Here is a 24240-nt window from a genome sequence, read left to right on the forward strand (position 1 = left end):
ATATTATTGTAGCTATTGTAAAATTGTCTTGTAAATAAATAGATGATGATTATCAAGAAAAAAAAAAGATGATAATTATAAAAAAATATAAAAAAAAGATGATACAAATGAAATGAACAAATTCTTTTGATATAAGCTCTTTGAAATTTAAGCTAACTCTCACAGTTGTCAATTTATCATAGTGTGGTTTAGCCAATTCTTTTACTGTTCATGGATTAATGCTGGATCGAATTAAGTGCCACAAGGTTTAATGAACATTAAAATAATAAATAAAAGAAGCCGTCTTAGCTCAGTGGTAGAGCGCGTGGCTTTTAACCACGTGGTCGTGGGTTCGATCCCCACAGACGGCGTTTCGATGGTTTTTTTTATTCCCCCACGGCTCAACCTGATACTGTAAGTTTGTAACTATTCAATCGGTCACTTCATCTCATATTTATTTATTTTTTCCTCCATTTCCAAACGTTCAGTTGTAGAATCCACCTTCTCCGATTGAATAACCCTTATCCACCTAGCATTATTTCACCTCTAAAATGAAAACACTACCATGAAGGCATGAACCATCGAAGAAACCGTACGACATACTTGAGAAAAATGCACCAAAACCAAAGATAATTTTTTTTTTTTTTTGACATTAAGGAAATTTGCATTAATGAAAATCGAGAGTACAACCTAATGTTAATACAAACTAAACAGAAACAAGCAACAACAGACAGTATTAAAAACTATCCTAACGCGTAACAACAATTTAACATAACCACTAACTAGAAAAAGTCCAGGCCGAATAACATTTGTCTTGTGCGATGGAGAGTGAAGATGGATGTGAGTGAAAATCTGTTGAAAGACACAACTCGGACGATCTTCATAGAGAGATTGCCATACAACTGCTAGTAGATCCTGTCCACTAGGCACGAAATCCCAAGGTCCTTGATGAGCCTCCTGGGATTCTCCTGATTTGCTGAACAAAGAAGTCACTTTCGAGAGTGACTTCGGACCCTGCTGCGAGGGTCTTCGAAAATCAGTCATATTAGACTGAAACCCGAAAAAAGAGGTGGAGGTCTTGGCGTGCCCCAAAACAAGTTGGGGGGCCTCCCACAAGATGCGTTTTTTAGGTGTGATGACACATGATGTCATCACGAGAAATTGGGGAGAGTTCGTTTGATGAACTACGCCCCACTGACGGATCCTAAGATCCAAAGTGACAATCTCGAAACCAGAAGACCGACAAACAACAGATCGGAAACATACCAACATGAGAATAATGAAAGCATAAACTGCCACCCGACACATAGAGCTCCGGCAAACCGAAGACTTCCTTGCCATACTAAAGACACTAATTCCAACTAACACTAGCGGGGGACGGGGAAGGGACACTCGACTACACCTAAACCTAACCAGGGGGACGGGGAAGGGGAACTTAGACTAAACCTTCGTAAAACAGGGGGGATCGGGGAGGGGAAACCTAGACCAAGGAAGCTGGGTTGAAGAACCACCTAGCCGAACCAAAAACTGTGGGTGGGAAGAGGAAACCGACCACAAAGGGGGAACCGGGGGAGGGGAACTCACCAAACAGGGGAGGGGGATGAACCGCACAGACTCGGGGCCGGGACGACCAACGAACAAAAAAGCCGACAAAGAGGATGGTGCGAAGACAGGGGAAGGGGACGCACCGACGAGCAACAAAAGGCGACGAAGAGAACGACGGCGGGAGGGAGACCTAAGCAAACCAAACGACGGGGGAGGGGAAAAACAACGACGGTGGGGGAGGGGAACCAGCGACGGGAAGTACAACTACAGAAAACGAAAAGGAAAGAGAGGCGGGGCTCGACTGCCGGCGTGAGGAGCCCGCGGTGGCTCACGCGACAGTCGAGCCCGCTAGGGTTCGAGTTTTGCGGCGAAGTGGTGTTAGGGTTGCTGGAGAGGAAAGTTTAGAGAGAAAACTAAAGATAATTGAAGACTGAAAAACTAAATAAAATGGAATTATTTGCATAATTAAAATAAAATTATCTTTAGAAACCCAAAAAAATAATATAAATTAATGATTATGGAAACGTGTAGCGGTGTAGTTACTTTAGCAGAATTCATGACCTTTGACCAAGCACCATGTCATCGACCCAAATAATTAAAAAAAGATAGGTTATTGTGTCAAACGACTTTAGTTCTGATTACTCCTCACACTAGACCAATATAGGAGGTTATTCTTTGCACTGGACCAATATATTCTTTGCACTGGATCGATATATTCTTAGCACGAGACGGGTAGGTGAGGTTATTTGCACTAATTTATACTCTCTCCGTCCCATATTATAGTGCCTCTTTCCTTATAGGGTGTCCCAAAATATAATGCTTGTTTCTACTTAAATACAATATTTATTCCCAAAACAACCTCATTGGCAAATTTTTTTCCCCATTATATCCTCATTGATTCCTTGGCATATCAACCATACATTAATGATTTGGAATCTATTGACTCTCTTACCCAGGCAATAGAGATGGCCAACAGTGCGGGCCCATCCAGCCTAGCCCACCTCGTGGGCCGTGTGGGCCAGGCCAGCAAAAAGCCCGGTCCAGCCCCGCTCAAACCGTGAAATTGGTGGGTGGGACGTGGGCCAGATTTCTTGAGCCCAGCTCACTAAAGCCCATTACTAAAACCGCCCAGTCCGGACCATGAAACCGGTCCAACCTGGCCCATGAAACCGGTCCAACCTGGCCCATGAATTAGACCAGCCCAATCCAAGTAAATATTGAACCAAATTGTGTAAATTTTAATCGAATTGTATATATTCTAATCAAATTGCATATATTATTATTCAATAAAATTTAAAAATAATGAAATTATTCATTAATATTAATATTTGTATATATTTTTAATTCATTTTAAAGATTTTATATAACAATAATGAATAATTTCAATGATTAAATAATTTTGCAAAAAAAATTATGATGCCGGCCCGTCTGCCCGGTCTAGCCCACCAAACCCATGAACCGTGAAAATCGGTAACAGACCGGTGTGGGCCAAGATTTTTCAGTCCACGGACCAGCCCGCCCAGCCCATGAATTTCACAGACCGGTCCCGGGCTGTGAAATCTCAGCCCAGCCCACTACGACCCATGGTCCGGCCCGTCCAGCCCGCACCAGTAGCCATCACTACCAGGCAATATTACCCGTCTAAACCCATGTTCACACACCCATACCCCACTGCATTTACCCCATTTTACCGTTACTTCCTCTCTCCTCTCTTCATTTTCTCTGTTCACATACTAAGAACATCACCAAATTCTCTCTGTTCATATGGAAACCCTAATTTTTTGTGTTTTCTCTCTATAAAAATCCACGCATGTCTTAAATTTGGCTCTAGTTTTCGGTGCAAAATTTTTTTATTTCTTGTTCAGATCTGTTTCAATCAATTAAATTAGGGTAAGGTATGAAGAATTCTCAATTTTTCGATGCTAAGAAGTTCTGCGCACCATTTCAGATACAGAGGTATGTTTGTTTTTTACCAAAAAAAAAAATGTTCAACCTTGTTTCGTATTCCAAACATATATAAAGCCTACAAGATCTCTTTTTTTCCCAGATCTGATTTTAGGGTTCAACTTTTTCAATTGAAATTTCTTAGATCTGATAACAATATTTCGGTTTTCTTCAAAAAAAAAAAAAAACGCTTTTTGTTGCTCACTTTCGAAATGTGTTACGGATTTTCACATACTTTGAAAGATGATGTCCCAAGTGGTACTTATTTCATGTTCTGATTATCCAAATTGCGATTTGGGGCCGGATTGTCAAGGGATTCATAGCTACAGTGCTAGGTATCTTGAAAATGATACAAGTACTGAGGTTGTTGGTGAACAAAAAGATGATGTTGCATGCGAGAATCAGGTTACAGATGTGATTGTAATCAGTGATGATGATGATGATGATGATGATGATGATGATGATGATGATTTGCTTGTTTCAAAGAATGATGGCAAGGAAACAAATGCTAAATCAAGTTCCCCTGTTGTTGATCATACTGTTGATGCGTTCACTGGTGATCTAAGTGACGCAAAATCATGCTGTTGAGGTATCTGCTTGTTTCTAATGGGTTGTTAGGTAAAGAAATAGGTTGTATTTCAATATTAATAATGTTGTTTGATTTCAACATGAATTTATGTGGATGATTATTTGTTCTAATGGGGTACAAGGTGATTTTATGTTAATGTTTTGTGGGACTTTATATACTGTTATGTTGGATGATCTTATTGTTGGTGGCTTGAGTATAAATCCTGTCCCCTGGCCTTATGGATATTTGTATTGGTAAGTTTGGAAAAAAAAATGTAATCAATGATGATGATTCATTATTCATAACATATCAATTCTTATAACTAATTTTTGATCTTAACACTCTTAAGCCACCAGTTTGGAAAAACTGAAGAGGCATTTGAGTAGTTGTGGATTGAATTGAACATGAGAATTGCATAATTGATAAATGGGGACTCCTGAGATTACAATAACAATATGATCATCCAAATAATTTCAATACATTTTCATACTTCTTGTTTTTTTAAATTCTCTCTGTTTTTGTTACTTCTTGATTCACAAATTATCTTTTGTGTTTGTTACTTACTTAAGAGTATTATTTTTGTTACCTACTTAAGAGTATTCACAACTTATCTTCTGTTTTTTGTTACTCATTGATTCACAAATCATCTTCTGAAAACTGTAAGTAAACTGAAATGAAATGTACTAAAATTACAAACTCATTTGCATTCTACTGGACTGAAATTACAAACTCATCACTTGCATTCTACTGGACTGGAAAAAAAAACTCACTTACATGCTACTGGACAGAAGAAAACCCTAATCTTCAACTGAACTTCCTAATTGATGTTTGAACTTGATTCCCCATTCATTACCTTCTCCCATGCTTCATTAACTGCCCACATAGGTGCAGTCACTTGGTCTTCAAGCTTGCCCTCACTTTGTATTCTTTTCTTGTTCACATGTGATATATCATAGTCATTCCCACCCACACACTTTAAAATTTCATTCATCACAAATTGTAGAGAGTACCATACATTGCTAAGCTTTTTGTGATCAAGTTCATGGTATGCTTCATGGACAGCTTCCAACATCTTGTCCACATCTTGTGGCATTTTTTTGTGCATTAGGGACTGAATAGACCTGAAAAAACCCAAATCTAAGATATTTAGATCTGGACTATTTGGTGGTTGTTGAAGTAGGATGAAAGTGAACCCATCTTGTTGATAAACTTGCTGCCATTCAGGGTCCTCCTGCGTAATGTGCGCTTTTGCATTGTCTTGTTGGATGAAAATGGTCTTTGGTCTACCATCATCTTGTGGCCATTTGGCTTTGATTGCTGGAATAATTTGTTCAATTAACATTTGCTTTGTGACTCTCTGATTCACAGATTCAATAGTTTTAGTAACCATAGTCCCCTTTGGCCTATTTTTTGAAGACCTCTTAGCAGCTTCTTGATAGGTAAAAGGGAAAATCCCAATCTTACCATCAAAGGTACACTCACCATCTTCATTGTACCTTGGCCTACCAACCACAGCAGTGAACATTACCTTTGGTATGAATTTACTGGAACATGCAGCCCTATATTAGCCTCTTTCATTTTGTGCCAAGTACACCCTTAGTGATTTGTTTGATAAGTAGAACCACTTTTCATCCAAATGCACAAAGTCATACATTGGGTAATATTTTCTCATTGTCAATGGGTTGTCTCCCATTAACAAATTAAGTATCCACTGAAGTCTTGTCTTCTTGTTAGGCTCCCTTAAACTTGGGTGCAGGGGATTTGTGTGAGGCCTGATAAGTCCCCTCTTTATCATCCTATGGACTGTGCTTTTGGAAACTTACAGCATTGCTGCTAAGTCCCTAATACAGGATATTTGGCCCATTGCCAAACTTGTGATGCTATCAACTGATACTTGAATTCTTTTTCTGCCACACCTGTGCATATTGGTTAACACACTATCTTTCAGCACTGTTTCTGTGTGTTTCTTTGCTGAGTTCCAAATACCACTAACACATCTCACAGAAATGTTGAATTATGTGGAAGCTGCTTTGATTGAGACATATTGCAAGTTCCCCTCCCTGGCTCTGTTCATGAGAAACAACAGCACTTTAAGCCTGCTGTCACTGCTGAGCCTGTTCCGCTTATGATGACTAACATTATTGAGTCCTTCTTCTGGTGCTGGTTGCTCTTGTGCTGCTACATTCATGGTTGAATCAAATGGTTCAACATTGAGATCCAATGGGAAACCAACCGGATCTTCAAAGTCCCCATTATCATTACCAAGCACCATATCTTCGTACATGTATGGACACCAAGCATCGTTCAATTCCAGTCTGAAGCCATGAAAAGAACAAGCAATGAAGCAGTGGATGGTTAAAGGTGTTTAATTTTTTTCTCTCTCTGTTTTTTTCCTTTGCAAATTGATGGATGAAATGGGTAGAGAGTGTTGGTTCTGTATTTATAGTGGTTAGAACACAACAGTCTTTAGTTTGGAGGGAAAAACGAATTTTTTTTTGCCTTGTTTTTGGATTAAGGGAGTAATCCATGTACTCTCAATTCTTGTTCTTCTATTGGTTGAAGAAAAAAAATAAAGCAATCCCATTGGTCAGTTTATGTTTATTTCGATTAAAGGATTGATCCATGTACTCTCATTACTTGTAATCCTATTGGTTGAAAAAAACTTGAAGCAATATCATTGTTTAGTTATGTTTATTTGGATTGGTTGAGCTGTATTAATGTAGACCAGCTGACAAAAAGAAGAAAAACTCTTCAACTTCTCGGCTGAAAATTGTAAATCAGCAATATCCAATCTTTTTCCTTTTTTTTTAAACAAATGCATTAATACAGTTGCAATTAGCTATAGTACTCATTACTTAGATTCTATTCATCTTAAGAACAACGTAAAAACGGAATCAGGCACTATAATATGGGACGGAGGGAGTATTATCCTTTAAATATATTATCTTAACTCTTGATTTTCGTTAAAAATCTATGATATTATCATTAATCAAAATAAAATAAAGAAGTGATAAGAGTAGAGTGGAGTGTTTAACCTTTATTAATTACTTTTACTTCTTATCTTAAAAATAGTGATATACAAAGTCTATATTCTCGTTTTCTACCATGGATAGTATACACAATTAAACATGTTGCTTGGTTAAATATTATACTAGTATTTGGGACTCGAGTGTTAGCTCTTAGTGGTAATTTTTTCGAATTTGATATTTTTTTTCATTCGCATTAATATATAATAAATAACACACAACATTTAAAAGGTACAAATATAGAAATATGGGCATTTTAAGCATGATTAAAAGTTGGTTGAGATAGTAATTTTGCTATGTATAATAGCAAGATGTCATGGGTTCAAATCTTGTTTCAAGCCAATCAAGGATTCAAGACATGTTATTAATAGAAGTTTAAAACTATTCCTAGGACTCTAATTATCAAAATCCGCACAACAGCCGCTTCGCCTTGGCTCACGCCATAGGTTTTGCAGCGACCGCCGCTCCCTCATACTCATTAGGGTATGACACTTGCCCCAACGGCTGGGTATAGGTCGCGCGCTTCAGCGCCATCCATTTTCGGGGATAGTTGATTCGGCAGGTTAGTTATTACAAACTCCTCAGCGAATTTCGACTTCCATGACCACCGCCTTGTTGTCTTAATCGACCAACATCCTTCGTGGGATCTAGGTTAGAGCGCAGTTGGGTACCATTACCCGACTTCTGGTTCATCCAGCATCACTACCAGTTCTAATTACCAAAACTGGCCCACTTGAAGCTCTCGGTTCCGTGGCTTGGGTCAACGAAGCAGTTGCACCCTCCTATCTATTTAATGTTTGAGAATAGGTCGAGGGAATTGCGCCCCTGATGCCTCTAATCATTGGCTTAACCTGATAGAACTCGCGAATGAGCTATGATATCATGAGGCAAACTTTGGAGGGAACCAACTACTAGATGTTTCGATTAGTCTTCCCCCCTATACCCAAGTTAGACGAATGATTTGCTCGTCAGTATCGCTTCATCAAGCCTCCACCAAAGTTTCCTCTGGCTTTGCCCCGCTCAGGCATAACCATCTTTCGCAACCCCACAGGCATGCTCACACTCGAACCATTTTGAAAATATCAAGGTCGATCGACGGTGCACCCGCTACGAAATCCCACCAATTAACTTCCCTGCGCCGTATGGGTTTACTTGTCTGTTGACTCACACACATGTCAGACTCCTTGGTCCAAATTGAGTAGAAGGGAGAAGAGAAATCCTTGGTTCATATTGAGTAGAAGGGAGAAGAGAAAACATAAACAACTAACTGAAGACGCGGAAATGAGAATTTGAAGGAGTTGTTTGGTATAGGATTTGAGTAGGAGATTGAAATCCTATAAGTTTGGACAGTAGAATATTAATGAGATAGGTAGCCATTTTCAGGCATGATGCCAAAAAGAATGTGGCAAGGAAAGCATAGGCAAGCAAAGTGCGTATAATATTATTATTTATAGATTTGAATTTTACGCTCGGATTTGCCATTTTGAGGAGAATGTATGGGGGAGTGCCAAATAATAGGAGAAAGAGCAGTAAAAGCCATAAGAGTGGAGGACGACATGGCTCGAATAACAGTTGTGAATAGATAGAGATCACCCGAACTCTCACACCTCATTAGATGACTCCCCGTCCTCAAATCCTTCATAGAAAAACCCAAAGGGTTCAAATTCAACAGAAACCATATCAATGTTAAGTCGGTAATAAAAGGTTTTTGATGATATGTGGTGCATGTAAAACATTGTTTTAGGGTGAGTAAGGGGTTTGTTTTGGCAAGTGAGGTATGTCCATAACCACGAACCCGAATCATGCTACCATTACCAATAACAATACCATTATTTTTGCTCAATTGAAAATAAGACGAGAGAGTACATGGAGAGGAAGTCATGTGTGACATAGCTCCGGTGTCCATATACCAGTTGTCATCAGGTGGTTGTAATGTCAATGTATGCATAGCCTGGTCAACATTAGTGGAAAATAACCAACTGAGGGAGGTGTAGCCATGTAGAAGCAGTGAGCAGGTGGTGCATCAAGGATATGCTAGTCTGCTGAGGTGGAAGTGGATGAATTGCAGTAGGAGTTTCACTATTAGTGATTTCCTCCAGTTCAAGCATAGAACGGACCGTGTCAAAGGAAGGTGTGAAATGTGATGTTGTACGTGGGTTTTGAAACCACAATAATCTATGTGAGGTCTTGAAGAAGACGATGAACTAAACGTTCATCAAAGACTTTTGTAGCAAGATTACCCAAGTGTCATCAAGAACTTTGAGGTGAGTACAATACGCCTTGACATTGGGGAAATCATGTAAATCAGTATTGGTAAATTGAGAATCAAGTTGAAGGGCTCAAGCCGATTTGTTGTCTTGGAAAAGGTTAACTAATCGATTCTAAGCTAGCGTTAACGTCTTTGTCAGCAGGATTAGTTATAGTGTTGAGAAGATCATTGTATATGGTACCATATATCCATTGGAGAACTATGTCGTCGAGTCGATTCCATAAGGATTGAGCAGCAAGTTTTTTGGCTTCTGTTTGAGTAGAAGGGGGTGTCATAACAGGAGACTCAGGAGGAAGAATATGGTCAATGACAAGATTGGCACGACAATGGGATTTGAAAAGGGTCTCCCAATTGTTGTATTGACTACCTTCATGATCAAGGGTAAAATGTGTACATGTTTTGCTATTAGAGATAGTGGTGGCGAGGGAAGGTTAATTGATGTTGCTGGAAGATAAAGACGATAGCTAGGATAAAAGTTAGGGCTTAGGATCGATGTCAATCTGATACCATGAAGGAAGGTAATGCCTTGGTTTCAAGTTAGATACAAACCAGTATATATACAAGCAATTATTCTGGGGTAGTTGTAGGCTAAATAAGTATAGTATATAAGAATACCAAAAATAAAAATATTACATATATTCTAACAATGATAGAGAATAAAACTATTTTCGAGACTCCAACCATCAACTTTAGCTTTTGGTTGAGTTAGTCCTTTGACATGGTATCAAAGCTAGCGTGACATAAAGGACGCGTGTTTAAATCTCATCCACCCTCTTTGCTAAGTGGAATATTTAGTGCTAGGTATGAGGGAGGCATGTGCCGCATCCGCGCTTCAAGCCCAATGGGCTCTTGCGTGAGGGGGCATGATAGAGGTCAAAACTACTCGTGGGACTCCAACCATCAGCTTAACCTTTTAGTTGAGTTATTCCTTTCACATGAGCTAGTGTGACATAAATGTCACCGGTTCAAATCTCATCACCCCTCCTTTCTAAGTGGAATATTTAATGCATGTGTAACGGATACATGTGTTGCATCCACACTTCAAGCCCAATGAGCTCTCGTGTGATGGGGCATGATAAAGTATAAAACTAATCCTGTCACTCCAACCATTAGCTTTTGGCTGAGTTGGTTCTTTGACACTATGTCTAGATTGGATTTGGATTGACTTTTTTTGAAAATTTGGAGTTCTGGATTAGTTTATAAACGTGATTGGATCCAAAAATCTAAAATAAGGATTGGGCTTGAGTGTTTTTCGATAAATTTTATGGGTTTGAATTGAATTATTAGTTTTTATTGCTGGATTTTTATAGGATTGGATGACTTACTTCTATTATCGAATTCATTATTTTGATGCTCGTGCCTATAATATTTCATCAAAAGAATAAATTTTAAAATTTTGGATATTTCAGGTTGGATTCAAGCTAGTGTCTAAAAATATGGACCGTATTGGTTCAAATTCTGATTAGTTTGGATTTGGATTGGAAAATTGAAATTTACTTTTGGTTCATTCCTAGTTCAAATAAGACTAAGATTCTCATGCTCTACTAGTTATACACTTATAAGAATCCCTTAAGGTTAGGAAATGCTATGTTTATATTGCTCATAATATTTTTTAGATTTTACTTAAGCAACATAATTTAATTATAATGAATAAACAAAATAATTCAATTACAATGAAGACATACAAATATGTATGGTTGTCATTTAATTAGTATTCTTGGGTTAAAAATAGCATTATAATGTTACAAAATTGCAGAAGATAGTTTATCCAGTTCTAATATAAAAATCATATTATGTTATTGATTATATTGGGATTACATTTGTGTTTTTGTTAGTAACAAATATTTTGTTGTGGTAATATAATTTGCACATTATTCGGATTGTATTATACTGAGTTCATAATTTGACTAGTATCAAAATAATTCATTAAGTAATTTAGGTTTCACAATAAACCATCTTTTGCTTGATTTATAAATTAAAAGAGAAAATATAATATGTATTGCGCTAAGTTTTCAATTTAACTACCGGCACCAAAATATTTATCGCGAGTAACAAAGGTATGTTTCTAAATTTTCATTTGAGGGTGTGATCTACCTATACTTAATATGTGTCTCATATATTTTGTTTTTCCTTTTTACATTGACAAGTCTTAATTTTTTTAAGTTTCCTTGATTATATTTTCAATGTATGATATAAGCTAAAAAAACTGCAAACATAAATATAGCCAAATAAATACTTCATAACTTTATATACTATTATATATCCTCAATTATATAGTCACAACTACAATCACGTATAAAACAAAACACGTCAAATACTCAAGTTTTAGGTCCCAAAATAAAAGAATTATCTTCAGATAGGATTTTTGCAATGATCCACAATCATTAACTTAAACTGGTATTCAATCATCAACTTAAGCTGTCTTTCTTAACATTATTGTGAACACCACCATAGCCAAGAGTTCTTCCTTTAAAAATATGGTCTTTATTTATTCAACCTTCAATTATGGAAGCAAATGTTGACTATATAATTTCTTATATGCGAGTTACATATAAAGACAATTAAGTTAGAATTAATGTATTAATAAAAGACAAAGAATTTGACATATATGTAAAGATTGTGATACTAAAATAATTCCATTGTTGATATAGATAACTATAACACTATTTTTTTTTAAACGTAACTCATTCGTTGTAGATTGTTCAACAGTATTTGCGATTCCGTTTATTTTTAACTTATGTTATTGTTCATTAATCTTGATACTAATATAAATAGTAACGTGGTCAATCAACACGATTGGTCATAAGTCAAGACCTAGATATATCTGCCGTCATTTTTTTCCACCTTCTTATCTTCTATATACAACTACTACTAAAATATCGAAATAGTTTAACGGTATGATTAACCCAAAACTATTATAGAAATTATTTAAAACATGGCTTAATGGACAAATAAAGGTTAGATAATTCATGATTTTTGCTCAATTTAATATAAAATATTTTCAAATTAACATATAACATACAAAGTTATATATGCTTACCAATTTTCGAGATTTTATGGATGTAATAATTTCGTCTGCTCCACAAGTTAAGTTTGAGACCACTTTTAATCTCGCCCGAAAAGAAGAATATGGTTGATTTTATCAACCCCTTAAAATCAATTTAAGTAGCTCGCTGGAACTAAATTTGTTGGCCGAAAAATTACTCGAAATTGATGACTATCTTCTTTGTTGGAGTTAATGGATTTCTTATTTATTCTTTGCTTGGTGTTAATGGTAGATAAAGTTACTCTTAAGTTCCGTTTTTTTAATTATTCGTGACAGTAAAAAAGTCTTCCATCAAAATATTTTAGTTTCTCAATGAAAGTTGCCCGACAATCTTACCACTCAAAATGAAGAAATGTTGGAGTTTATAAGAGATTTTTTAGAAACTCAAAAGTTTGCTTCAAAAGAATGTGAAGAGTCTCTTGTTCCACATTGAAAGAATAAAAGGGAATTGTAAAGGTTTATAACCATTATTCTTCCTCTACCCTTTGAGTTGTGTAGCAATGAGGCTTTTAGTAGGTATGTGGTGATTAGAGTCACCACACGCGCGCCGCCCGGTCCGGGCCATGGGACTTGGGACTTGGGATTTGGGGAATAAAATTAACTTAACTAAATTTTTGGGTCATCCAGTCACCACTTTTTTTTTTGTTTTAATGAGGTGACCTATTTCTAGTGGTGTATCTAGATTAGGGATGGCAATTCAGTCCGAATCCGACCCTACTCCGCTCCGATCCGAAGGAAAAAATCCGAGTTGACTCCAACAAAAAAGTAATCCGACTCCGTTTAAAAAATCCGACTCCGAGTCGGAGGAGGGTCGGAGTCGGATCTCATAAAATAATCCGACATCCGAATCCGACTCCGACTTTGAGTCAATCAATCCTTTTTTCTTATTTATGTAATGTATTATTTATGTATAATCTGAGTTCGACTTTCAGCCAATTGTATTATATAGGATTTTCTCATAGAAAAAATGATTGTTAAAAATAATAGTAATAATTAGATTATTTATACTATATAAGATTTCAATATGATGATTAAAATAAATTGTAATGATTAAATTATTGTATTATAGAAGACTATTCTATTATAAAAAATTGGAACAAAAATAAGTCGGATCAGGTTCGGGGTCGGATGTTCGGATTTTAAGTCGGATGTCCGAATTTTAAGTCGGGTCGGATCTCGGAGTCGGATGTTCGGATTTTAAGTCGGGTCGGAGTCGGATTTTCAAAGTCGGATGTCGGAGTCGGAGTCGGACTCAGATTTAAAATCCGACTTTCTGTAGGGTCGGAGTCGGATTATGCATAATCCGGTCCAAGTCCGACCCGTTGCCATTCCTAATCTAGATTGTGGTAATGGTAATGTTTTGTAGTGCAAGTTTGTGAAGATATTTCAATGTTAACATTTATGGTAATGAAACTTGATATCAAAACATGTGTTTTCCTTCACAAATTTCCATTTTCACTCAATACCACCTTCGCGAATGGTAATGGATAGTAATGAAACTTTAGAAAGAAAATAAGCGTTTGGGAATAAAGTAGGCAAGTAGCAATACTATAGAGGCTGACATTGAAATGCCTTCACAAATTTACGCTAGAAACCATTACCACCATTTAATACTGCTAATCAAACCGATCGTGAGTGTATGTGTACCCTATCTCATGATAGGGATAAAACTTTTTTTTGTTTTTGATCCCATGAATTAATTTCAGGCGTTACTATTTTTGTCCCAACTCAACCCAAGAATAGGCCTGTATTTTCCATCCCAAACCCATGCCTGACCCGAAAACCAAACGATTGTGTAAGAAACGAGCGTTTAAACATAATTGGCAGGCATGGTGAATGGTGATGAAGAGAAGGAATATCCTTTAGCCAATTATCCACCCAAGGGCTAAGAGTATCCTGGTTACACTGATAGTAATCATCAGATGATGTTACCAACTTCAACTTGAGCTGTATATTCTTTAGCCACCCAATAAATCGGCAAAAATCCAAAAGAGTAGGTGTTGAAAATTGACTAAAATATAGGAGGAATTCAGATATAGATATAAATAATGTGGAATAATTGTATGGAAATTATTACAAATTCATCACACGTTCAAGGAGCTAACTTAAATAATTTTGTAATTTAAGCCGACATATTAATACCCATTACCAATACCATTGATTAATTGAACACACCCACCGCCAATTTCACACCTTTTAAAATCACCCAAATTATGGGCATTGACACTATTTCTTATTTGGTTTAAAATTATACTATATACTTGCAATTCATGATCAGATAATTATTGCTAGAAAATCCATGTTCCTCCAATTTGGGAGTAAGAATTTCCAGGTTAGTTTATCAGTTTTGCTAAACATTTATGCTAAAAAGTTGTCAAATTTTTTGAATATAAGAATGTTTGAACTTTGAATGATTGACAGTGGGTACTTTGGATGGTTGTAGTTTTGAGGTTGTTAACTAGTTGACTAAAAGCCATTTTTATTTTGTTTGTAAGAAGTAAGATATTTGTCTGATTGGCAGATTGAATTACTTTAAGATAATATCTTTTTTATTTTTTGGGATATGGTTATTGTGTATATTTGAATCTGTTTGTTCTTGGGATTTTCAATCAATTGTTGTTGGTGGTGGGATTGGTGATTTGGTGGGGTATCGCGTATCCACTGGGTAGATGTATCAATCTCCGTAATTCAAATACAATGGAGGGTACCAGAGATTTGTATGATCAAAGTGCAACTGATGATGTTATAGTATCTATAGTTGCTACTGGAATAGTGGCTGATATGAACAAGGGAGGTGGAAGTTCAAGTAGTGTAAGCACATCCCAAGAGGGTTTTGATTTTGGGATTAAATCAGTGAACAAAGAGGTGAAGGACACTACTCAACAGGGTAAATTTTCTATAAATACCAAAATACCTCCTGAAATTAGTATGATAAGCCCCTTGTCAACTCCCCAACGACCTCCGAAAATCCCAAGTGAGCTCACAAGGAGGCGAAACTCCCTAGCTAGATCAGCTTTATCAAGAACGAAATCACGATTTGTTGAGCCATCATATCATCCTGGTGATGAAGATTTCATTGATGAAAGCACTCGTGTATTAGTAGGTTCGAAGACACCTCTGAGAACGCCTAGGGTGTCTCCTAGAGTTAGTGTAGGCACTCCAGTTATCCTTAAATCACCATTTTCAGTCCAAGGAAATGATGATGAGGAGGATGAGGATGTTTACAAATCCATTGATCTTCAATTAGATCAACAATCTCGTAAGAAATTGAAAGTTCTCGTAATACTAGAGTGGATGATATTCCTTAGCTTGATGGGTTTATTAATCGCTAGCTTAACTATCCAACGTTTGAAAGATACCTCGGTATGGAGTTTGGGACTTTGGAAATGGTGTGTCTTCGTCATAGTCATCTTTTGTGGTCGTTTGGTTACAGGGTGGTTTATCACCATTCTTGTTTACTTGGTGGAACGAAAACTCTTGCTTAAGAGGAAAGTTCTGTATTTTGTATATGGACTAAAGAAAAGTGTACGTGTTTTCCTTTGGTTGAGTTTTGTTCTTGTAGCATGGATTTTGTTGTTTATCCATGGGAACAGCAAGTCAAGGAAGACAAAACAAGCATTACATTATATTACAATGGCTATTGCTGGGTGTCTAGTTGGAGCTGGAATATGGCTAGTAAAGACTATACTGATTAAAATTTTAGCCCTATCTTTCCATGTCAAGAGGTTCTTCGATAGAATTCAAGAGTCGTTATTTGATCAATATGTTCTTCAAACGCTTTCTGGCCCTCCATTTATGGAGATGGCGGAAAGTTTGAACAGATCAAGAAACAGTGGTCGATTGAGTTTAGAGAAAATGACAAAAGGTGAAAGATTAAAAGAAGAAGTTATAAATGTGGAGAAGCTAAATAAGATAAACCAAGAAAAAGTTTCTGCATGGACCATGAAGGGGTTGATCAATGTCATAAGGAGAACAAAGCTGTCTACTATATCCAATACCCTTGAATATGGTGAAGATGATGAGATGGGTGAGCAAAACAACGAGATCACGAGTGAATGGGAAGCAAAAGTTGCTGCTGTTACAATCTTCAACAATGTTGCTAAACCTGATTGCAAGTAAGACAATGCACCTTCCAGCATTTCTCTTCTGTATCTCTTGAGTAAAAATTTATAATTACGAATCATTCTAAATGTATTATTCTACTTCTTTATCATTTTTGGAACTAGGTGTATCGATGAGGAAGATCTCTTACGTTTCATGAAAATGAATGAAGTGAACCAAGTATTCCCTTTATTTGAGGGTGCTGTTGAAACAGGAAAGATCAAGAAGTCAGCTTTAAAGAAGTGGGTGGTAAGACACTGCATCTGAACTATGCTTTATTTTCTTTAACTTAATAAGTCTTCTGCACACAACTGTAATTAAATAATGAGTTTGCGGACTAATCAGGTCCAATCAGGTTTAATAAGTTCAGTTCAAATTAGTTCATGTGAAGCGAATGCACCCTAAGTAGTATAGAGATGATTCTTACATGTTAATCTCTGGTTGCAGTTTAATGTGCTTAGTTAAAATCAGTATAAAGATATGATTCTTACAAATTTATTGCTGGTGGCAGGTAAATTCTTACTTAGAGCGTAAATCACTTGCTCATTCGTTAAATGACACGAAGACTGCTGTGGAGGAGCTGAATAGAGTAACTTCAGGCGTGGTCTTGATTATTATAATTATAGTGTGGAACCTTATGATGGGATTTTTGACCACCAAAATACTTGTTTTCATTACATCTCAGCTGCTGCTGGTGGTATTTATGTTTGGCAATTCTGTCAAGACTGTTTTTGAGGCAATAATATTTGTGTTCATAATGCATCCATTTGATGTAGGTGACCGCTGTGTGATTGATGGTGTTCAGGTAACCTAAGAATGCCTAAACATGCATAGACCTTCATTGCGTTCTGGAAAGTGATCACATTCATTTGTATTCACCAATTGAGCTCTTTTATTTGCAGATGATTGTTGAAGAGATGAACATCTTAACCACAATTTTCTTAAGATATGATAACGAAAAGATAATCTATCCAAATTCAACTCTGTCAACCAAACCCATCAGCAACTTCTATCGGAGCCCAGAAATGGGTGACTCAGTGGAGTTTGCAGTTGACTTCTCGACTACAGTAGATGTCATCGCTGCTCTAAAGACTAGAATTAAATCGTAAGTATCTGCATTCTGCACATCAGAGTGAATTTGTTGTCATCTAAATTGTACATTGTCAGTACTCTGTCTCTTTTGTATCATGATTCTGGTTTGGTGGGTGGTGCTAATTACAGCATACTTTTATGGGTTCAGGTATCTAGAAAGCAAACCTGAACACTGGAGACCAGGTCATAGTGTTCAATTGAAAGAGATAGTGGACATGAACAAGATTAAGATGACTCTTTATGCCACCCATACTATCAACTTCCAGAACATTGGAGAGAAAGGCAGCAGAAGATCTGATCTTATCCTCGAGCTGAAGAAAATTTTTCAGGAGTTGGGAATTATATATCACCTTCTTCCACAAGAAGTGCATGTCAAACATGTTGAATCTGCTTCTTTTTCCCAGTGATGATTTAAGTATTCGGCTGCAAGGTACCTTCTATGACTTGTTATGATTGGTACTTGTCTTGAACGCGTTCTGCACCTCTCAAGAATGTTTACTTCTTATTATACTGGTTGGCCTCAAGTGATCACTACAAAGAGACAAGTTACTTTATAATCCAAAAATTCCAATAAAATATGGTATGATTATAAGATTTAAGAAGGAAAACGCAATTAACATTGTACTAAAAGCTACATTACTCGGACTCAATACTTGTGTGTGAGCAATGTCATGCTCGGTATTTGAAATTAAAAAAATTCGTGTTTTTGGTCCAAAGTGAAGCATCAATATCAATGTTGGGTTTCAAGAATTAGAAACAAGTACCTAAATTAAGATGAAGAGTTCATGCATATTGCTGATAGTCAAAAGACTTCTCTGCTTTTAACATAAACTGCAAGTCTAGCTAATCAAGTACATATTTTGTTAATGCATGAGCATGCTGCTTTACTTGACTGATGGACTTTTCTTTTTTACATTTCTCCTGGCAGGTGTAGTGGTGCACATACATGTGAGTGTAAATTTGTATAGGAAAGGTTTCATACTTGTGAGTGTAAATTCTTTTCATATCGGTTGATACAATGGCTACGAAAATAAGTAGTAGTGAATCCAACATCCTCAAGTGTATAATGTATGATGAAATGTGGCATATGTGATAGTGAAACTTCAAATTTGCACTTGTTTTTGTACTCTAATTAAAGACACTTGTTAATACCAATTTCGTTCGTCGCGAGCTTTTAGCTTTCTTTGACCATATACTCTGCTGCTTGGTTTCTACATTGTTGTTATTATGTGAAAGAGTAGACTGGTGGATCCTGCTTCAAGTTAGTTACCAGAAAGTCCTCGCGAACTAATATTTTAAACTTTTTGGCAATCTAAAATCTAGATATCTGGTCATTCTTTTTTGGGAATGCCAATTCTTGATACCAATACTTGGTAACTGGATAAACTGGTATATTGTTGTTTTTATCTATCACAGAAAAAGAAAAGAATTAAAAAATTCTCTGTGGTAAAACAAAATATCTCCCATTTCCCCCTAGAATAGATTCTGGCAAACCATGATGCTATAGCTTCCATTCGATTAATTCTTACCAAATGAGTATTTGTGAAGGCGACGAGGAGCATGAGGTATTTGGGCCTCTTTCAAACAGAAGATTATGTAAGAGGATGATTCCACCAATATCAGAAGATAAAAGGGGAACAAAAGAAAAGAACAATCAAAAACCAAAAAAATTCTAATAATAGTAGTGTGCAAATAATCACAATGAAATTTCTACCCAAAATAAGAGTTAGTTTCCAAAATTACAAATAAATCAATTTGTGATGTGCAACTAGTTGCTATCACAATTAAGAATTAGGAAAGCCTCAAACTAAAGGATTCTTTTGACAATATTTGTGGTGAGACTGATCTTATAAAAATGTCTGTGTTACTCAAAGGGTAAGAATAAAACTTAAAAAGTTTCTAATGATTCTTTTGTTATCTATAAATGTCGTGGAACTGAATAATTATGTAATATAAGCCGTCATATCTACCTGCTACTACATGAACATATCAACCGCCATTTCCACTCCATTTAAAATTGCATTTCATAGACTATTGACTTCTCTTATCAAGTAGTTGCTGCTTGAGTTTTTCTTTAATCAATTTGCAATTTCCAACTTGCAATAGGAGCTTAGAAAATGCTTGCTGAAGAAACCATGTCCCTCAAAACTGCTAACTCAGAATAACAAACAACTTTAAGGTGAGTCAAAGGGTCACTTTTAATCATTACCTGTTAAGCTTAGCTAAAAGCTAATCTTTGTCTTTTATGCTTTACATTTCCTGGAAATTTTAAGTATAAGATAATCATGCATTTATTAGATGATGTGCAAAACTGACTGGAATGAACTGGGTATGTATATTAGCTATTTCCCAAGTTATTTGCTTGTTTTCATATAATCTGTTGGTTTGTGTTGCTTGTTTTTGAAGCTTCTCTATGTTTATTGTAGGGATAGGGTGGTGTGCAGATAATCGTGCTTCTTCTGGGATCTTCGCCGAGTTGATATCTGTTGGTCATAGTGGTGGTGGTGGTGGCAATTCGGGATTTTTTAATCATACATAGTGAATGTATGTTTGTGTGTTTAGCTAGCAGCTCAGAAGTGAGGCTGTTACAGTTGGTATCATTGTAACTGAATTCCAATGAAGGCTAGAAGAGAGTTCTCTAAGCCAAGAGAAGCCCAAGATGTTGTATTATCTATTCTTACTAGTGGAGTAGCAGCTGACAGAAATAAGGGAAGTGGTTCTGGCATTGAGTTGCCAAGGCAGGAAAATTTTCCTGTAAACACTGAAATGCTTCCTGAAGTTTCAAAGATTATGCCCATGTCAACTCCCCGAGAACCTCCTAGATTTCCGAATGAGCTTACCAGAAGACGCATTTCTCTAGCTAGGCCGGCCTTCTCAAAGCCCAAATCACGGTTTTTTGAGCCACCATATCCCAGTGATGAAGCTTTGAATCGTCAAACCTCTCGAAAAGCTACTTCAGTTATTTCAAAATCACCATTAACAGCTCAAGGAAAAGAAAAGGAGGAAGATGAGGGTGTTTACATATTCACTAATGTCAAAGTAAATAAGCAGCCTCGTAAGAATATCAAAGTTTTTCTTTTGCTAGAGCTGATTGTGTTTGTTATCTTGGCAAGTTTGTTGGTTGCTAGTTTGATTAACTACGATTTGCAAAATATGTCAATATGGAGTTTGGGGATCTGGAAGTGGTGCGTTTTGTTCATAGTAATAGCTTGTGGTCGATTGATATTAGAGTGGTCCATCAATGTTCTTGTTTACTTGGTGGAGCTAATTCTACCTTTTAAGAAGAAAGCTCTCTATCTTGTCAATGGGATGAAGAAAAGCGTACAGGTTTTCCTTTGGTTGAGTGTTGTTCTTCTTGCATGGATTTTCTTGGTTATTCGCGGTAATAACAGATCAAAGAAATCCACTGAAGTATTGCATTATATTACAATAGCCATTGTTGGATGTGTAGTTGGGGGTGGAATATGGCTTGTAAAGACTTTACTAATTAAGACTTTAGCTTTGTCTTTCCATGTCAAGAGGTTCTTTGATCGAATTCAAGAATCATTATTTCATCAGTATGTACTTCAAGCTCTTTCCAGGTCTCCAGTAATGGAGACGGTAAAAAGTGTAGCCAAATCGCGAAAGAGTCAGTTGAGTTTGAAGCGAAGGACAAAAGATGAAGGGATAAAAGAAGAGGTAGTTAACATGGAGAAACTTCAGCAAACAAAGCAGGAGGAAGTCTGTGCATGGACCATGAAAAGATTGGTTAATGTCATAAGGAGAACAAAGCTGTCTACTATTTTCGACAATCTTGACTTTGGTGAAGATGCTGAAATGGGTGAGCAAAACAACGAGATCAAGGATATATGGGAAGCGAAAGGTGCTGCTGTTAAGATCTTCAACAATGTTGCAAAACCTGGTTCTGAGTAAGATTATCCAACTTCCACCTATTCTCTGTCTCTTTGAGTATATCTTATGGGACTCTCTATACTTAAAACAAATTCGTTTATCTGACATAAAGTCTATTAGTTGGACAAAAGATAAAAATAAAATTTAGAAAACGTTAAGACTTAGTCTCAAGGTGATCTATGAAAAGGTTCTACTACACAGAGTATAAGCTAAAACAGAATGTGCAAAATGTTATTTGGTTTGACAACATATATCTGGTCAGACGGTTAGACAGAAGGCCTGTTGCTAAAATTATTGCTATAACTCTGTTTCATGTTGTGGACCTAGGTATATCGAAGAGGAAGATCTCTTGCGTTTTATGGAAATTAATGAAGTGAATGAGCTATTTCAATCCTTTGATGGAAATATAGTAAGTGCACCAATCAAGAAGTCGGCCTTAGAGAAGTGGGTGGTAAGAAACGTGCCTCGAGTTCATTTGGTTTTGTTCATCTTAAGTGTAAACTTGAATCTTACATATCAATATCTGCTTCCAGGTTAATGCTTACTTAAAGCGTAAATCACTTGCTCATTCGTTAAATGATACTTATACAGCTGTGGATGATCTAGATAAGTTGGCTTCAGGCGTGGTGTTGATTGTTGTAATAATAGTATGGAATCTCATGATGGGATTTTTGACCACCAAAATGCTCGTCTTTTTTTCAACTCAGCTTCTTCTTGTTGCATTCATTTTTGGCAATACCGTCAAGACTGTGTTTGAGGCAATCATATTTGTATTTGCGACACATCCATTTGATGTGGGAGACCGTTGTGTGATTGATGGTGTTCAGGTATAGTAAAACTGTCTAAAGCATGATCATGATTTTTATCCTTGAGCTAAATGTCATGCATTTGCATTAATCAATTAAGGTTTTATGGCAGATGGTTGTTGAAGAGATGAACATCTTGACTACAATCTTCTTGAGATATGATAATGAAATGATTACCTATCCGAATTCTGTTTTGGCAACCAAACCTATCAGCAATTTCTATCGGAGCCCAGAAATGATCGACTCAGTGGAGTTTACTATCGATTTCTGCACTACAGCAGAGGCCATCGCTGCTCTAAAAGATCAAATTAAGGCGTAAGTCTCTTTTTTCACTCAAAAGGGAGAAACAATCCCATCTTTATCATGTACTCTTTACCTGGTTTTGCTGAACTGAACTGTGTTACCTTATTTATCACTATGGTATGCAAATAGTTGCATATCATAGTGGTGTTTCGCGTAAAATTGGAGAAAGTGATAGCCATTTTGGGGATTCAAGGGGAATATAGGTAATATTTGGTGCAATGAAAAACTACTTACCCAACATAACCCAAAATGCCACTTTGTAATATGCACTATGTATAACCCAAAATGCCACTTTGTGATATGCACTATTCATATTGCTTTTGAGTCGAATGTTCATTTCAGTATACTTTATCTGAACTCAGGTACATAGAAAGTAAACCAAGGCACTGGAAACCATCTCACAGTGTGCAATTGAAAGACATTGTAAACATGAACATGATTAACATGGTTCTTTACATCACCCACACTATCAACTTCCAGAACATTATAGAAAAAGGCGACAGAAGATCTGATCTTGTCTTGCAACTCAAAAGCATCTTTGAAGAGTTGGGAATTAGATATCATCTTCTGCCGCAAGAGTTGCATGTTACATATGCTGGGTCGTTTGCAACTACTTCTGCTGCACAGAGCTGATATATATATTCTACCATATCTTGGTATGATTGGTTTTTCTTGCAACTTAAAAGTCGTGCATTGTGAGACAATGTAGACTTGCTTTCTTCATGCATGCGCGCTTTTTGCCTGCCTTCCTTGACATGGCTGACAGTTGCATTTTCTTGTGTAGTCTCCTGGAAGGTTTAACGGTGTACATGCAAGGTTGATATTGTATGAAGATGGTTACATATGATTCTGTGAACTTGTGTAGTTCTCTTTTCTTCTTTCCTTGTGATTTACTTTGGGATGCTCTTTTTTTCGAGAAGGTGGTCGTGGTGTATCTAAATCCTCAAAAGTGTAAAGCTGGTGCTCAAGTAAATGTTGTATATGGGAATAAAGATATCTGTTAGACTATTACTTGTTTCTGGAATCACTAAGGACTACATATACCAATTACTTTAAGCTTGTTATGTTGTTGTCATTCGGAGCTGGTTCAGCTCGATCAAAGCTCAGCTCAGCTAGGTCTGGATGACCCGAGTATGAGCTGAGCCTGGGGGTGCTTGGTTTGCTTGCAGTCAAGCTTGAGCTTGTTCTGTCTTAGCTCCTTGTTTCTATTTCTTTTCTGGCAAGATTTGTTATAAGTCGACTTTGGATGCAATATTCACATGTTGGTAAAATAGTTCTGTTTCAAAAGGGGTATGTTATGTTGCAAGAGGGATGTGTTAGTTGCAAAAGGGATACATATTGGCATTTAATTTTAAACAGATATTCTTGATTCTTTTAAGAGTATATAAGTGCGAAAAAAAGTGTTTCCAAAGTCAAATTTCGAGCTGACCATTCAGCATATGGTACATTGGTCCTCAAGCAAGCTAAGTTGGCTAAGAACTAAGCTTGAGCTCGCCGCATATGAGGCTACGGCACAAATGACTTGATTCCATCGCACACCCGTGGCTGTCGTATTGTCATAGGAAAAGAAGGGTTCTCCCCTGTACAGACCAGAAATACAAACAAAGAAATTTGGTCCCAAGGGGAGAAAACACTGCCAAAAATCAATCTTTCCAATGCTCATAGTTAAT

At 36.8% G+C, this 24240-nt stretch overlaps 2 protein-coding genes and 1 non-coding gene across 8 annotated transcripts; 2 read left to right on the forward strand and 1 right to left on the reverse strand.

Moving 5' to 3' along the window:
• Positions 1-278: 278 nt before the first annotated feature.
• TRNAK-UUU (transfer RNA lysine (anticodon UUU)) lies at positions 279-350 on the forward strand. Its single transcript has one exon. It is a non-coding gene; the product is annotated as a tRNA-Lys (tRNA).
• A 4503-nt stretch (positions 351-4853) lies between these two features.
• LOC104884671 (uncharacterized) lies at positions 4854-5561 on the reverse strand. The gene has a single exon (XM_010669357.1). The coding sequence runs from the start codon at positions 5559-5561 to the stop codon at positions 4854-4856; it is 708 nt and encodes a 235-aa protein (XP_010667659.1).
• Positions 5562-14132: 8571 nt separating this feature from the next.
• On the forward strand, positions 14133-23632 carry LOC104884667 (mechanosensitive ion channel protein 10). 6 transcript variants are annotated; one of them, XM_048635266.2, is made up of 7 exons: positions 14142-16492; positions 16604-16727; positions 16990-17067; positions 17164-17283; positions 17381-17583; positions 17719-18000; positions 18499-18761. In XM_048635266.2, exons 1-6 carry the CDS (start codon positions 15075-15077, stop codon positions 17975-17977), a joined length of 2202 nt encoding a protein of 733 aa, XP_048491223.1. In that variant the 5' UTR covers positions 14142-15074; the 3' UTR covers positions 17978-18000; positions 18499-18761. The 6 variants fall into 6 exon arrangements, with proteins under 6 accessions (XP_048491224.1, XP_048491223.1, XP_048491222.1 ...); XM_048635265.2 differs by adding an exon at positions 19997-20170 and having other exon boundaries at positions 14143-16492; positions 16990-17283; positions 18499-18518; XM_019247650.3 differs by lacking the exons at positions 14142-16492; positions 16604-16727; positions 16990-17067; ... (2 more) ...; positions 17719-18000; positions 18499-18761 and adding exons at positions 19678-19749; positions 19997-21478; positions 21789-21912; ... (2 more) ...; positions 22933-23226; positions 23355-23632.
• Positions 23633-24240: the final 608 nt, after the last annotated feature.

The sequence above is a fragment of the Beta vulgaris genome, chromosome 8 (genome assembly GCF_026745355.1).
Source record: "Beta vulgaris subsp. vulgaris cultivar EL10 chromosome 8, EL10.2, whole genome shotgun sequence".
NCBI lineage: Eukaryota > Viridiplantae > Streptophyta > Magnoliopsida > Caryophyllales > Amaranthaceae > Beta > Beta vulgaris.